The 14087-nt window shown below is 40.8% G+C and overlaps 2 protein-coding genes across 3 annotated transcripts in view; both read left to right on the top strand.

The window, feature by feature from the left end:
- The first annotated feature begins 942 nt into the window (after positions 1-942).
- On the top strand, positions 943-6819 carry dazl (deleted in azoospermia-like). Of its 2 annotated transcripts, XM_056399491.1 has the most exons (10): positions 943-1051; positions 1778-1900; positions 2681-2772; positions 2991-3042; positions 3132-3198; positions 3320-3459; positions 3979-4059; positions 4288-4338; positions 4873-4943; positions 5391-6819. In XM_056399491.1, exons 1-9 carry the CDS (start codon positions 1049-1051, stop codon positions 4915-4917), a joined length of 654 nt encoding a protein of 217 aa, XP_056255466.1. In that variant the 5' UTR covers positions 943-1048; the 3' UTR covers positions 4918-4943; positions 5391-6819. The 2 variants fall into 2 exon arrangements, with proteins under 2 accessions (XP_056255466.1, XP_056255467.1); XM_056399492.1 differs by lacking the exon at positions 4288-4338.
- Positions 6820-7568: 749 nt separating this feature from the next.
- rftn1a (raftlin, lipid raft linker 1a) overlaps positions 7569-14087 on the top strand; it is a 23243-nt gene continuing 16724 nt past the window's right edge. Inside the window, exon 1 of the mRNA XM_056399859.1 lies at positions 7569-7865. The gene's annotated coding sequence lies outside the window, so the exon portion shown is untranslated. The remainder of the gene's footprint in view (positions 7866-14087) is intronic.

Below are 14087 nucleotides of genomic sequence, written 5' to 3' on the forward strand. Positions count from 1 at the left end.
ATTTCTGTGTGAAATATATAGTTACAACCAACTAATATTACTACTATACTGTGATACAACTACATTTATTCAAATCATACTTTTCCCATTACATTCCATCATGAGAACAGGGCTCTGGGTTGGGTTGGTGGGCTGTCCTAATCGTTTACCTGGGAGCGTCATCATTTGGTTGTATTCTGCCCTCTGCTGGCAGGCTCTCTGCCCCCTCCCCGGATGTGCCTTCAGGTTAGGTGCATGCAGGTCAACTATCCAGCCCCAAATATAAGGAAAAAATGCAGCTTTAGCATAATTACATTATTGACCAACCTATCAAATCATTATGTACTGAAAAAAATACAGATACACAGTAACTGAATGCAATATGAAATTACAAAATTCTAAATTTCAAATATACCATACCAAAGTTATATTCTAACAAAGACAGGTTCAGTTTTCTAGCATGAAAAATCTGTTCACTCAGGTTAGGTTAAGGGTAATGGTCAAGACTAGGGCTATCATAGCCATGGTTAAGTCAAGTTAAGTTTATGTCCAAAGAATATCTGCAGAATTTCAACAAATGAGATGATTCTTCTAATGTAATTTGTTCATTAAGGGACATTGTGCTCTTACACGTATGGCAAACATATCAATTTCAAATTTGAATCAAATCTACATATGGGCATTTATTTGATGATTATCACTCAACAATAGTAAATTACAAGTTACTAGTTACAAGAAGCAAGACTAGTCTGATTAAAATGCCCCTCAGAAAATGTTCAGTTGTGAAGGAGTCCCGTAGGAACTATGCAGGTATGTGCAGGACAATTGGTTTTGCACCTTTTTGTTACAGAAATTGTGGCAAATTTCTTATGTAAAGATGACAAGATCGAAGTTCACAGCCAACCTTCATTGAAATCTGGTTGAAATCTAACATTTGATAGGACGTTACATTAGTCATGTGAATTGGGCGTGGTTTTGGCTGATGTGAGGTGGCTGTTGTCGGGCAGAACAAGGGGTCGAGGCTTCATTTGAGTGTCTGACTAATTTATTAGTTTTAACTATTTTAGATATGGTAAGTTTTTAGTGATATATTTATGCGTACAACAATGTACTGTTACATTTCTAGCAGTCGATTTGCTAGGTTGAAGCGATTCGTTGACTTGTCAATCAATATGCTAGTTAATTGCTGTGCTAATTAACAGCAGTGTTAGCTAACTTTATATTTAGCCACCTTCGCCTGAAGAACTGAAAAAGGCGCACTAGCCGCTGCTAGCTAACATTAGCTTGGGCTATCAGTTAAATTGCATTTTAACATTTGTAACAACTAGCTAACGCTGGCGATAAGTTACAGTCCACCGCTGACTTTCTGTCGATGCTATTTTCGTATGTTTCCAGCAGCACAACTGTTGGACAGATTCAAGCGTTCTTGTTACTTTAAGTTACGTGTTATACCGAGTTATAATTTAGCTAAGAATGTAAACAGATTTTTTTTTTTTTTTTTTTTTGCCGAAAGGATGTGTCGAAGTTATCGTCTGTCACAGAAAAACCAAACCAAATAAAACGAAAACACTTAAAGCCATGGTTAACTTTATCTAATCCGAATTATGCGGTTAGCTTGATCAGCATTTATCACATGGAAATGGAAGCAGCGCCAAGTCCGTAACATGCACAACAAGTCATCTCAGTCTCATGAGCTTGTAGAGAATTATACTTCACCATATATATTCAACGAAGTGCTGGCTCATAGACTCTGGTATTTTCCTGTCATTCTCTAATTCTTTCTCTGAAAAATTCTAAGGATATCCACAAGCCGAGGAGCAGCAACCAGACGTCACCTTCCCTGAAGTTGTCCAATGGTTACATTCTGCCAGAGGGAAAACTGACTCCCAACGCCCTGTTTGTTGGTGGGATAGACATGAAGGTAAAATCAGACCAATTTAGTTTACATTTAAACTACCTGTTTAAAATGAGATCCCCCCCCCCCCCCTTAAGTGTGGCAAAGATGAAAAATATGATGGAGTAAAAGGGAAGAAATTATTATTTCGCACAAATGTGGGCACAGCTGTGTGAAATTAAATTTGATAGGCATTAAATATCTGCAGGTGTTCATCTAAGTACACATGTCCTAATATCCAGGCCATGTCTGAGCTCTGCCTGCCTGTTTAGAAATGTAAACTGCAAAATAAAAATCAGTCAGCTAATTTTATGATTTATTGGTGGAATTGCTGTTTTACATACATTTTTAGTAGCTATCTAAGGCACCAGTAAACTTGGGCAATTGCACTTTTTTGCTCTGGTATCTCAAAAGTATTACAGGGTGATGGTGGCTTGGGTGGGTGGGGTTACACTAGTAGTGCAAACTGACCAGCAAGGAATACATACTGTAACTGAGATTCTTTTTCTTTCTTTTTTTCTTAAACGCACCAGTGTTTAACTGACTGCTGTCCTTTATACTGTATCTCTAATAGAATACTGTAGGTTTCTTCAAGCTTGCTGCCCACACGTTTATATGTACAAAATGTATTCATTTGAAAGTATTATACTACTGTAAATTACATTTTCAATGTCATAGCCCCTTTGACAACTTCACCAGCACAGTACACCGCTTTGCTTTTCTTCTACAGTACATAATAGAGTGAAGAAGGTCAAGTCAGCTACTAAGATCCAGTTTTTTTTAACTTAAATTCATTTTAACATTCAGGTGGATGAAAATGAAATGCGGGACTTCTTTGCGAGATATGGTGCTGTTAAGGAAGTAAAAATTATCACATACCGTGGAGGTATCTGCAAAGGGTGAGTTTTGCTGTTTGCTCAGGTGAACAGGGCCTTAACTTATCTTTAACTGTGTGTGTAAGCTGGGAGATTGGTTATCTACATATTCAGTTTTAAGAATATTCATAGCTTAATTCATAATTTCTTCTGAGCTGTCATTTCTTCTTCCATATTTTACATTGAATATTGGTATTGAGTCAGTGTATTTTTGTATTCTAAGTTATTTTGTGTGTCCCTAGGTATGGCTTTGTGTACTTCAATGAAGATGTCAACATTCAGTCAATCATTGATGTGAGTGGATCTCTGTGCAGCTCTTGTTCTATTATTTTTAATTTCCAACTTGGAGTAATATTTCCTCTGTTCATATTTTTTTGCTCTAGCAACAGATCAGTTTTAAGGGCCGAAAACTGAAGCTGGGCCCTGCCATCATGAAAGAAAGGAGCTCCCGTATGTATTTTGATGCTCTTCGGAAGAACTTAATTTGAATGTTTGATTCCCAGTGAAATTAAAAGATTCTGCTACTAAATATCAACTTCATACTGTCAATTTAATTTTCTTCTTCATCCAGGGTCTATGCCATCCCGTCTGGTTGGCCCAGCTCCTTGGATGAGCCCCACCCAGTACTTCTACTGTGCTTGCTGCTCACCCGTGGGAGGGAGTATGGCACAACCTTCGCCCGTACTCAGCAATAGCAGCCCCTACAATCAGGTAACACACATACACATAGACAAGCTATAAGGATTCTCATTTCAGTAGCCAGGCAGACTAAATTAAATAAACTAATATGTCAACCAAGTAAACACAACGTGGGTTGTGTGAAATTAGTAATGCTGGCACACACCTTCCTATTCTCTGTTACATTATGTTAAATAAAATGAATGTTATTTTCTCTAAGGGGAAGTTGGCTCATTGTCACAGCCAAGAATAGAGGTGCAATTTGGAGAACAATCCATCGTTTTACTTTTCAATTTACTAGAAAGGATAAAAAAATAAAATTGCCTCTGGATGATTAATGTTATTGCTAATAATATCCAAGATGTTGAATTATTCAGACAATACCAACCGTCAAAAACATCAGCAGCTAATAACAATCCTTGCAAGGACACTAAAATGATAAAAAGAGAATTGCTGAAGTCTTTCAGTATATATTTTAAGATCTCAGCACTGTCTGCTAAATACACCTCTGTGTACTATGATTTATTGTGTTCTCATTGGCTCTCTTTGCAGCCATACTCCTATTCCAACTTTGGAGGGGTGATGATCCCACAGATGCCAATGAACTACGCACAGAACGTCTATGCCTACCAGGTACATGCACACACACCCACACACCAATTAGTCAACAGCATCCTGTGCAGAGTCTCCCAGGCTCAGCACATATGCTCCTGCATATGAAATGAAGGGTTCAGCCTGGTTCAGGTCTGCCTGTGCCTGCCTACTCCATACTCTACACCCCCCCATCCCTCCGTTAGAGGTGAGTCTGGGTTTGCCTGTTGCCCTCTGTTTGACCGCTGACCCCTCTCCCCCCACGCGCAGTACACTCCACCTCACTGGACGGCGGACCAGAGGACACGGCCTGTCAATCAGGTGACTCTGCATTTACTGGGAATAAGAGTAGATGTCAGTGTAATTAAGTTTCAGAGCAACTCAAATCACTTGTCATGTGAGAATCTCATGACCTTTTTTCAGGCCAGTGGGCTGAAAACATTGCATGCACCTTGGAGAATTTCAAAATCCACCTAATTATGGTAAATGTTTGTTAGATGAATATCGTTTTATTTGTTATTTATTGATTTGGGAGTATCTTATTAAATTGTTGACTTTTTGGACAGTCAGTGTTTTCATCTGATAGTAGGGATTTTTTTCCCACTAGTATTTGTTGCAACAAATTGTTCACAGATTGCAGTGTCAGTTTTTGCCACTAGATGGTGTTATCTGACCAATGTTGACATCTTTAAGAATGAACTGAAGGAATCAACAGTGAATTCGTCTGTTTCATCTGATCGTGTACCTGACAATTTGTTTTGGAGTTCTTGTTTTATGGCAGCTGTTGATGTCTTTGAAGCTTCTCTAAGATTGCTCTTAGTCAATTCATTTTGTAACGTTACATTTCCTTTCCAGAGCTTTGTGGACTGTGGAGTCCAGACTATGTTGACTGTGCTGTAGTCCACTGCTACTGAGCCTCCTGCCAGGTAAAACACTACTCAAACAAACACAATGCTAGGGATATTATGGGTAATGGTGTGTCAAGGGATACCAAGTCTGCAGCCTAGCACTCCTTTTCTCTAGAAGGAGGGGGTTATTCTGTGCAAGCACTTGTGTAATATTTGGTTGGGGAAAAAACAGCATACTGTTAGTTCACCATTTCACATGGTTGTCTTTCCCTGTTTAGCTGTTTCACAGCCACTTTGCTGCTCCTTCATCTATTATGTTTTGCAGACATACCCAACATTACTCCATTAATTTTCTGTCCTCAGCTTCCCTTCTTCTCATTCATTTCTACAGTTGTATAAACATATTGATTGAGTTTTTGTATGACCAACACTTAAAGAAAGGACTGTAATCCTGATTGGGTGTATAATTGAAGGAGGGGGACATAATTTGCTTGCCATGAGATATCCTGTCTTCTGTTCCCTCAGATATGGGCTACAGTGAGTCAAAATGCAGACAGGATGACACCTTGATGTTCCGGACGGCTGGAAGCGACCCACCTCCTCAGACTGTTTTCAGTATTCCCTCTTCTGTCCTTTCTTCCCTCAATTTCTGAGACCCATTTTAAAACCAGACTACAGGAGCTCTTGACTTTAACTGTACTAGTTTGATCACAGTCACTTTGACCACAACTTGTGTGACGCGTCAGCTGTTTTTAACCCACATGGATCACTGTAACAATCACACAGGAAGAGCAAAGCACCCTCATGGTACCAGCTGATAAATGGGCTCACATCCTTCAGTCTTTTTTGTTTTTCTTTGTTAATTATCCCAAACAAAAGATGGAAAAGACTTTTAAGCTCACCCCTTTTGCCTATTTATATTTTATGTTTTATTATTTAATTTTGGTATTATTTTAAATGTTTGTTTGGTTTGGGCTTTTTAGCCTCTGTAAGGGCTCTCTGTACATAAAAGCTATGTTTATATACATTGTAACAATGTTTTGACAGCGGTCTGGTTGTTTCAGCATTGGAGTATGCTTCTTAAACTCCACTTCAGATCTAATACTTGGTACATGATTTGAATTTTCATTAATTTACTACAGCATAAGGGTACTTGGTCATTATATTAATTTCAAACATTTATTTTGCGCTATATTTTATTTCATTGGGTGTTGGTCGAGGTGGTAAATGAAAGGCAGTTTTGTCACATTATAGCGCCTCATTGGTATTACTGATTTCTTGTCTTGGTCAAACACCAGACTTTTCAAGGTTAGTTGTGGCACATTGATCATCTGTGTGTGTTACACCTCTACGCTGTCCCATCCTGTGACCACTCTTTCTCAAATGGTTCCAGGGGTTCACCCTCAAGGACAATCACGGCATCAATTTTGTTTCCCATTACTCATAAATCAACTTAAATTTGGGAGAAAAAAAGTGGAAAGCAGTTTTAATCCACTTTGAAAATGAAGGACATGATTTAAAGTAAGGCGCTCTATTACATCTGTTTGGGGAAAATGTTCACTGTACATGGTTCACTTTATACTGGTTCATTGCAACATTGTGGGTTTTAATTTAGTCGAGTTGCAGGAAGCATTTTACTGACATTGCATGTGTGACCAATACTTTTTTTTTTTTTTTTTTTTTTTCAATAAGTGCACTTGGTATGTTACAAGTTTAATTTTAGGAGCAGCTTTGTATGATTGGAGATGCACATTTGGTGTATGGTACACATCACAGATTTTGTCATCCTTTGATCTCACAGTCTCCTGTATGTAGACATCTGATTGTATTGATGGGATTGTTTTGTTCAGAGAACCTAGACACGACACTTGTTAGGTTTTGGTTATTGTTAGTGTTCATGTTTTGCAGGGTTTGGATATTTCTGTTTGAAAAATAAAAGTTAAAACTGTTATCATTTAAGTTTTCATCGCATCATTTTGAACACACGTTGTTTATTTTTAGGAATGTTTGCTTTAAAACTTACTCTTTATTTCATACTTTTGAGATAGGTGATGATGTTGGAGTAGGGAGTGTTCACACTGCAGTGTGCCCACCGTTGCCCCCCCCCCCCATCAGCCTGTCAGTCGGCTGCTGGTTTTCAGTCAGGGTTGAATTGCCTGTCTTCCCTGGCAACAAGCCCATCATCTCTTGGTCACAGAGCATTTTGTTTTTGTCACAGTCTGATGGTGCGACTGGGCTCCCCAGGGTGCCCTGTCCAGCCCGTGACCACCCACCAGCCCCACCTACCTACTCCCCTGTCAGAGGTTTCTGAATAATGGATAAGTCTGCATAGCTTGTTATGAAATATGAATTTTCCGAAGGAGACTATTGAAAAACACAAATACCTCTAACCCCCGACAAGCTTGATAGAAGACACAGATTCACGTGTGACTAAAACAAAAAACTTTACTACCAAGGCAAAGACATTGGGAGCAGCAAGTAGCATATCTCCATAGTACTTGAATCTTCCTCCATGGGTGTTTTCTGTCACTTTTCTAAGATGATTTTTTTTCTGTGACTTGGTTTTATCAATGCAAAGTCTCTAATGCGATTCATATTGTTTGCCCGCAGTGTTTCAGACAGGATCAAGCCTGACGAGCAGCGAGTGTTGAAACAACAGGGAGGAGAGCGGATAAGAGTAAACCTCCCTCTCTTTCCCACTCCTCTCCGCACACGCTGCTGACAGACACACAGAACGGAGGTAGACGGAGTGAGCTGCCTGTGAGATTGAGCTGCAGTCAGTTGTAGTTTATAAATGGAGGATTCATGTTTTCTTCCCATTGGCTCGCGGTATCAGAGCGACCGCTGTGTGTCTCATCCCTACAGCCGTGACGGGGACAGACGCTCAAGACACTGAGACAGACAGAGGGAGAGAGAGGAGGGACACACACCGACTGACTCAAGTGTGAGAAGGCTGTCGGTCCAGCAAACACATCGTACGGACTGGGAACCATCTGACTGGTGAGTTTGACGCTTTTGGCTGTTCGTTTATTTAGGTAAAAAAAAAATGTAGGTCTACTTTTGAATATTTTGCAGAACACGATTAGAGATAGATGGTTATTTGTAATAAGAGTGAACTCATTTTTAATATTTTCAAATAACATTTGTCTCTTTTATTTCGGCACGAGAATTTGCTCATGAGATTTTGAATAAAAACTTTCCTTTTTTTTTTTTTTTTTTTTTTAAAAGAAAAAAAAACAGCAAAGCTCATTGAGAAGTCTTTGGAGCCCTTTCACAATAAAACACCTGTGACAGAGAGAAATCTTCTCGGTTTAAACAGTCAGCCCCGTCATTTGATTTGTGGGATGTTGTGTACCATTTTTATTCGTGGCGGAACGAAATGAATAAGCCCTCTGCTCGCTGTCACAGGTTGAAGTGAACTCAAGATATGCGTGACGGAGTAAATGTGCCGAGCGCAGATGGAAGAGGGGGATGGAGTGAGTGTATGCACGCACGCGTGTGTGTGTGTGTTTCAGGACGAGAAAGATGTGGTGCGTAAGCGACCCTTCATGCATCATTTCCCGTTCACTAAACTACCGCCGTTAACGGGCAGCAACAGCTAGCCACGTGTTGAGAGAGTGTGTCTGTCTGTCTGTCTGTGAGTGAGTGTGTTTGTGTGTGTGTGTAGAGAGAAAGGTTGAGGTTGAACGCACTAAAGAGGAAAAAGGAAAACCAGAAACATGTAATTTCAAGCTAGGCTGCACCCACAAAATGCATGGGGCATCAATTAGTTACATGACTATGTGTGGGCGCTCTCCATGTAGCTTGGAAATCTATTTGGAAGCGTTTGAAAACGTTCAATCATTAGTAGCGAGTGACATACAGTTTGTCATACTGCCCATGCAACAGTAGTCTAGTATTCATATCTTATTCTTACTCCTCAGAATTTGAGTTTACAATGTTAAATGATGGATTCAAGTACCTAAAGGGCCAGACTCAGGGTTTAGTATGATGATGCCCCAGTCCAAACAGTCCTCTCTTGTTCATAAACTCTTCCTTTTAGAGCAAAATAGGCTGTGCAAGGAGCTGTGCAACACACCAATACATCAATGTCACAATTTGTTTTTATCCTCCACATGCAGCCTCATTAAAACACCGTTTGAGGTGACTATTGTGTTGCTTGGGGGAATCACACCTCCCTCAGGGCAACTTGACATGCTCCCAGTCTGCTCTATGTCTGTCTTTCTTGCCTTCTCTGTCTGTCTCTGTTGCCCCCTCCTCCTCCTCCTCCTCCTCCTCCTCCTCCTCTTCTTCCTCCTCCTCCTCCTCTCTGTTCTTGCACCCCTTCTCTTTCTCCATCATCCCTGGATAGACTGAGCAGAGTGCCAACCCAGTGGGAGGGAAGTCCACTCCCCAGGACTCAGTCTGTCACCTCTAATTTTGAAATTCAGTGAAAGACAATGCAATACAAGATCTTAATAATAATGCAGCTGCTTTCTGTGACAGGCTTTTAACAGGCCAAACATTTCTTATGCATATACAGTAGTTGTAATACCATCCACTCACAAGCAGTGGGAATTACGGCTTCCAAGCAGGCCTATAAAGTCGGATAATAAAGGAGACTGGAGGCCAGCAGTGACAGTTTTATTTGCCGATACTTGCTGTAAGTCAGTTTAGTGCATCAGGTGCAAAAATGAACACAACAAGAAACTATATTACATGCAGCAACAACAAATACTTTTTCTCAGGTGGTGTGCAGTATTTGTCGTCAGGGGTGATGGCAGAAATTCTGGGCGCTGTGACCACGGCTCACTCAAGACCAAGAAATATAAATAAATATCTGTAATTCCTGGCCCCTCATCGATGTTGAAGACAAAATGTTTGCATTAGAAAAATTCAATCTTTGTCTGGGAACTAAACTAGTTGAGGTGTGGCGAACAACAGGTTACTGCAACCGCTTGGTTTTGGTAAGTAAATTGATATGGTAATAGTTAAATAATTAAAAAGTCAGTGTTTTTAATTCGAGAACTTCAGACAAGCAAGTTCTTATCTACCGATTCACTTTGACCTCCACCTAACGTTTTGCTAAATGCAACTTCTTGTGTTAGCTCTTTATGTTAACACTGAACATGCTGCATAAATTAGCGAAAATGCATAAAGAGTGACTTTTCTATGCTGGAGGCATTATGTTTTTGGGTTGTCTGTCTGTCCATCCATCCCATTCTCCTGAATGTGATGGCTCAGGAACTTCAAATTTGGTTCAAACATTGTCATGAACTCAGATGAACTGATTACATTTTGGTGGTCATAGGTCAAAGTTCAAGGTCATTGTGACCTCATGACTGTCCTGTTCGGGTGAACGTGATATCTCAGGAACGTCTTCTTCAAATTTGGTACAAACATTCACATGGACTTAAAGATGAACTGATCAGTCAAAGGTCAATGTCACTGTAACCTCACATCTGTCCCGTTCTGGTGTACATGATATATCACACCTCATAGTTACAGTTTAGTCAAAGTTTAGTATGGTCACATTTAACTATTATACTACTATATATATTACTTCCAATAATTTTTGTATTTCATAGTCTCATTTATAAATTGTCAGAAAATATTGAGAAATGTTCATTACATTTTACCTAAGTCCTACATAAATGTCATTTTGTCTGACCACCAATCCAAAACCCCAAAAAACCCAAAGAGACATCGGAGAAACTGACACCAGAGAATGGTTGGTATTTTCGCTTAAGATTAATTGATTATGAAATTTAATAATTGATTGATCGATTATTCATTGCAGGTCTAGGGTTTATCTAATCATTGTTAATCAGCGCTCAAGGCATGGTAAAAGTAGTGAATGTAAAGCAGCAGTACTTGCAGAACTTCAATCTATGCTACAAGAAGCAGCATTAAAGCTACCAGCTTCAATGCTGCTTCTGGTGGCATAGATTACCTATTTCTCATCATAGCAACTCTTGCTACCTGTAGCTAGTCAGCCCAGTTGTGGGTTATGGTGGATTTATACTGTGCAGTTATTAAAATAAACAGTGGTTAGGGCAATATAAAGTGTTCAGTGGGAAGACATTAAGAATGTGAATTTTAACTTTGGTGCTGCTGAAGAGCCTCCTCGGTGGTTCTGTCTGTATTTACTGTGAATGCTCCCAAGCAGGTGCTTGTCTGTAGCGCTCTCTCTGCTGTGGATGAATACTGCTTCTTGGAAAGCAGGCAGCCCCCTACCACCACCACCACCCCCACCCCTACCCCTACCCCCCTCCCTTAGTGGTGCGGGAGGTAGTGGAGCAGTGGCATAGCGCCGACGGATTATGCTCTCGCGTAAATCCGCTGTCATTTCAAAACTCTCTGTTACAAGAGATTCTCTAATGAGAAGCCCTCTGCTACACCCTGTCTATCTCGCTCTTCACTCCATTCTCTCTTTTTCACTTCTTTTATCTGTCTCTCTCTCCTGTCTCTCCCTGTGTAATGGAAGGGTTTTTTTTCTGTCAAGGCCCTTCTCTGTCTGTGTGTTTGTGTGAGAGCAAGTGAGAGATTCTGTTTGATGTCAACATGTAGAGAAAAAGGCCTCATGGAGTAAAAAGGCCTTGAGTCTTGAACTCGATGGAGTTTCTACCTTTTTTTATTGAATTTGATGTTGTGTCCAATTATAGAGATCTGTTTCTAATCCTCACAGACAAGAGTTCATCTGTTAAAGCGAGGCCTTTGTTTTGAAACAAAACTGTCAGCGTACAGTGAAAAGGAAGATGAGATGTTGGATCAAATGGTAGAGCTGTAGGCTAGTCAAGACCAAGGCTAGAACCAATCACTTTTTTATTTTTTGAGAGCAATAAATCCAATTGCCACGAGCAAAATAATAAGCAAATCATTCCAAATTGTCATGACTTTTTACCACTGCATTATGCATTATGCAGAAGGAAGAATGAGGACAATGAATGAATGTGAATTTTTTTTTTATTTCTTTGTGAAAATTGCGATAATTTGCATAGGGATTGGTTAGTAATTGTATTAAAACACTAGAGTGAAGGCGAAGGGCGAGAAAGCTGAGAAGTAAATCTGTGGAAAGTGATAGGATGCAAATCATCCTCCTTCCCTATGGGCGTCTCTTCATATTGCCATTGATACAAAGTCATCACCATTGTCATACTTTGACCACATCTTTCTCCTCAATCTTACGCTTCACCTTTCGACGCCCTTTTTCCCCAACCAGCCACAGATGAAGCCTGCTAAACGTCCTCACATTAACCTGCCTTTGTCCCTGCAGCAGACAGAGAATATGAAAGCACAGACCTGGAGGGGAAATGTTTGGGAGTGGATGTATGTGCTCTAACTTAGACCTAACCCAGAGCCCACATGGCTGGCTGGCTGGCTGGCTGGCTGGCTGGTTGGCTGGCTGTCTGGAGACATTGTAATAGTTTTATGGGACTTAACAGGCTCAGCAGGGGGCCACCTCTGCTGCGAACACTCGTTGAGTCACCAGACAGAAGGACTGAATGGACGGAGGGAAGGATGGAGGGTGGAGTTCTTGCCAAAAGGAAATGTACTGTAGGCAGGGGGTGATAGAAAGAAAGTGTAGAAGGGCATAATGTAACATAATATAATGACAGGAAGGATCAAGGGACAGAGAGAGGGAGACAATGATCAGGAGAGACAGAGTTTTAGGGAAGGGGTTGAAGGAGCTAGACCGGAGGGAAGTTGACAAAGTGAAAGTGGAAGGATGGAGTGAAAGTAAAAGTCAGGATTAAATCATAATGAGACAGGGAAGGTTGGGAATTCTCGTAATCAGATGGACACAAAAAGAAAGATTGACAAAAAGGAATACTAATCAAGGCCATTGTACCAACAGAAAGAAGGGAGTTTTCCTAATCAAGGATGGTGGACAGAAGCAGAGGAGAGGCAAAAGAGTGATTAAGGCATGGGTCAGAGAAGGAGAGAGTGTTTTGCAAATCACGAGGAAGACAAGATGAAGAGCTAATGGTAGAGGGGAACAGACGGGTCAAGAGGAGAGGAAAGTACGGTGGGAGGAAGAAGAGAGGGGAGACAATCAGATAAGATATATGTTGCCTCGCTCTTCTCTCTCCTCCCACAGCGTCATCACTCCATCTCTCCTCGTTTGTCCTCGTTATGAAAGAGCAGGTTACTCTTAATGCTTGGTCTTTGTAAAATTTAAAATGACGGAGTGTACAGTCTCAAGACAGATGAGCTATGAAAATGTATCGAAGATGCTGCCTTATGCAACTTTCTGACCCTCGGTAATGCACGTACCATTCATTCAAAAGCTGTAAGTCACCACACACACACACACACACACACACACATCCGCCACACACTAGGCTTAATGTAGTCTGTTAGGATCGTTAGCCGAGTTAACGTCCATGCACTTGGCCCAATGGGAGTTACTGTGTCATTTTCCATGCTCCCCAAAACAGATGCAGAGATACAGATATAGACCTGCCTTTGGGGAAGACATATGCTCACACACACTCGTACACACTCACTCACACACTCACATGCAGACGCTCACCTCGTCGTGTGGCTCTTACAAGCCGTGGCAGACAGGGATATTAATCGTAACTGTGCTGATGGTTTGAGGGTACCAGTGCTGTCACATTAGATTAGCTTGACGATATTTGGCCACACCCTTCTTCCCTTGTCCCTTACTCATGTCTTGTCGTCTCTTTTTGCACCCTCTACTCATTTGTCATTCCCGTGCTTTCCATCCCCAGTAATTTGTCACAAAAGCCACCTCACTTTAATTGTTTTTCTTTTCATGCAACTTAGATCGTTACATCCAAATTGCCTGTTGAAATTCAAGGGGAGGAGGAATTGAAAAAGAAATTTCAAGCCCCCTTCAAGCTGTGTTTGCGATCGCCAATACTTGAGTATATCTGCTGGTTAGTTACTCACACAATCTGAGAGAGACTTAAAATAACACAGATTTCTTTGTGCTCCAAGACTTCCCTTAGATCAACATGTATATTGGTTACAGCATGCTCCTCTCCTCTCCTCTATCTCATCGAGTCTCATGTCGCTTTGCTTGACAGGGCAGGAAATCATTCTCATTTCTGCTTTAATTCGTTCTGATCAAACATGTCGCTCCCAATCAGCCCTATTTGATTAGGAGATGTGCGTATCACAACCCACCAAGCAGGTAATGGCTGACACTCATATTTCAGCATTATTGCAGTGTGTGTGTGTGTGTGTGTGTGTGTGTGTGTGTGTGTGTGTGTG

This window comes from Seriola aureovittata, chromosome 16 (assembly GCF_021018895.1).
Source record: "Seriola aureovittata isolate HTS-2021-v1 ecotype China chromosome 16, ASM2101889v1, whole genome shotgun sequence".
Taxonomy (NCBI): Eukaryota; Metazoa; Chordata; class Actinopteri; order Carangiformes; family Carangidae; genus Seriola; species Seriola aureovittata.

Coding starts and splice junctions, on each gene's coding strand:
- dazl (XM_056399491.1), top strand. Junction 2,773..2,990: donor CGTGGAGGTATCTGCAAAGG/GTGAGTTTTGCT, acceptor GTGTGTCCCTAG/GTATGGCTTTGTGTACTTCA. Junction 3,043..3,131: donor ACATTCAGTCAATCATTGAT/GTGAGTGGATCT, acceptor TTTTTGCTCTAG/CAACAGATCAGTTTTAAGGG.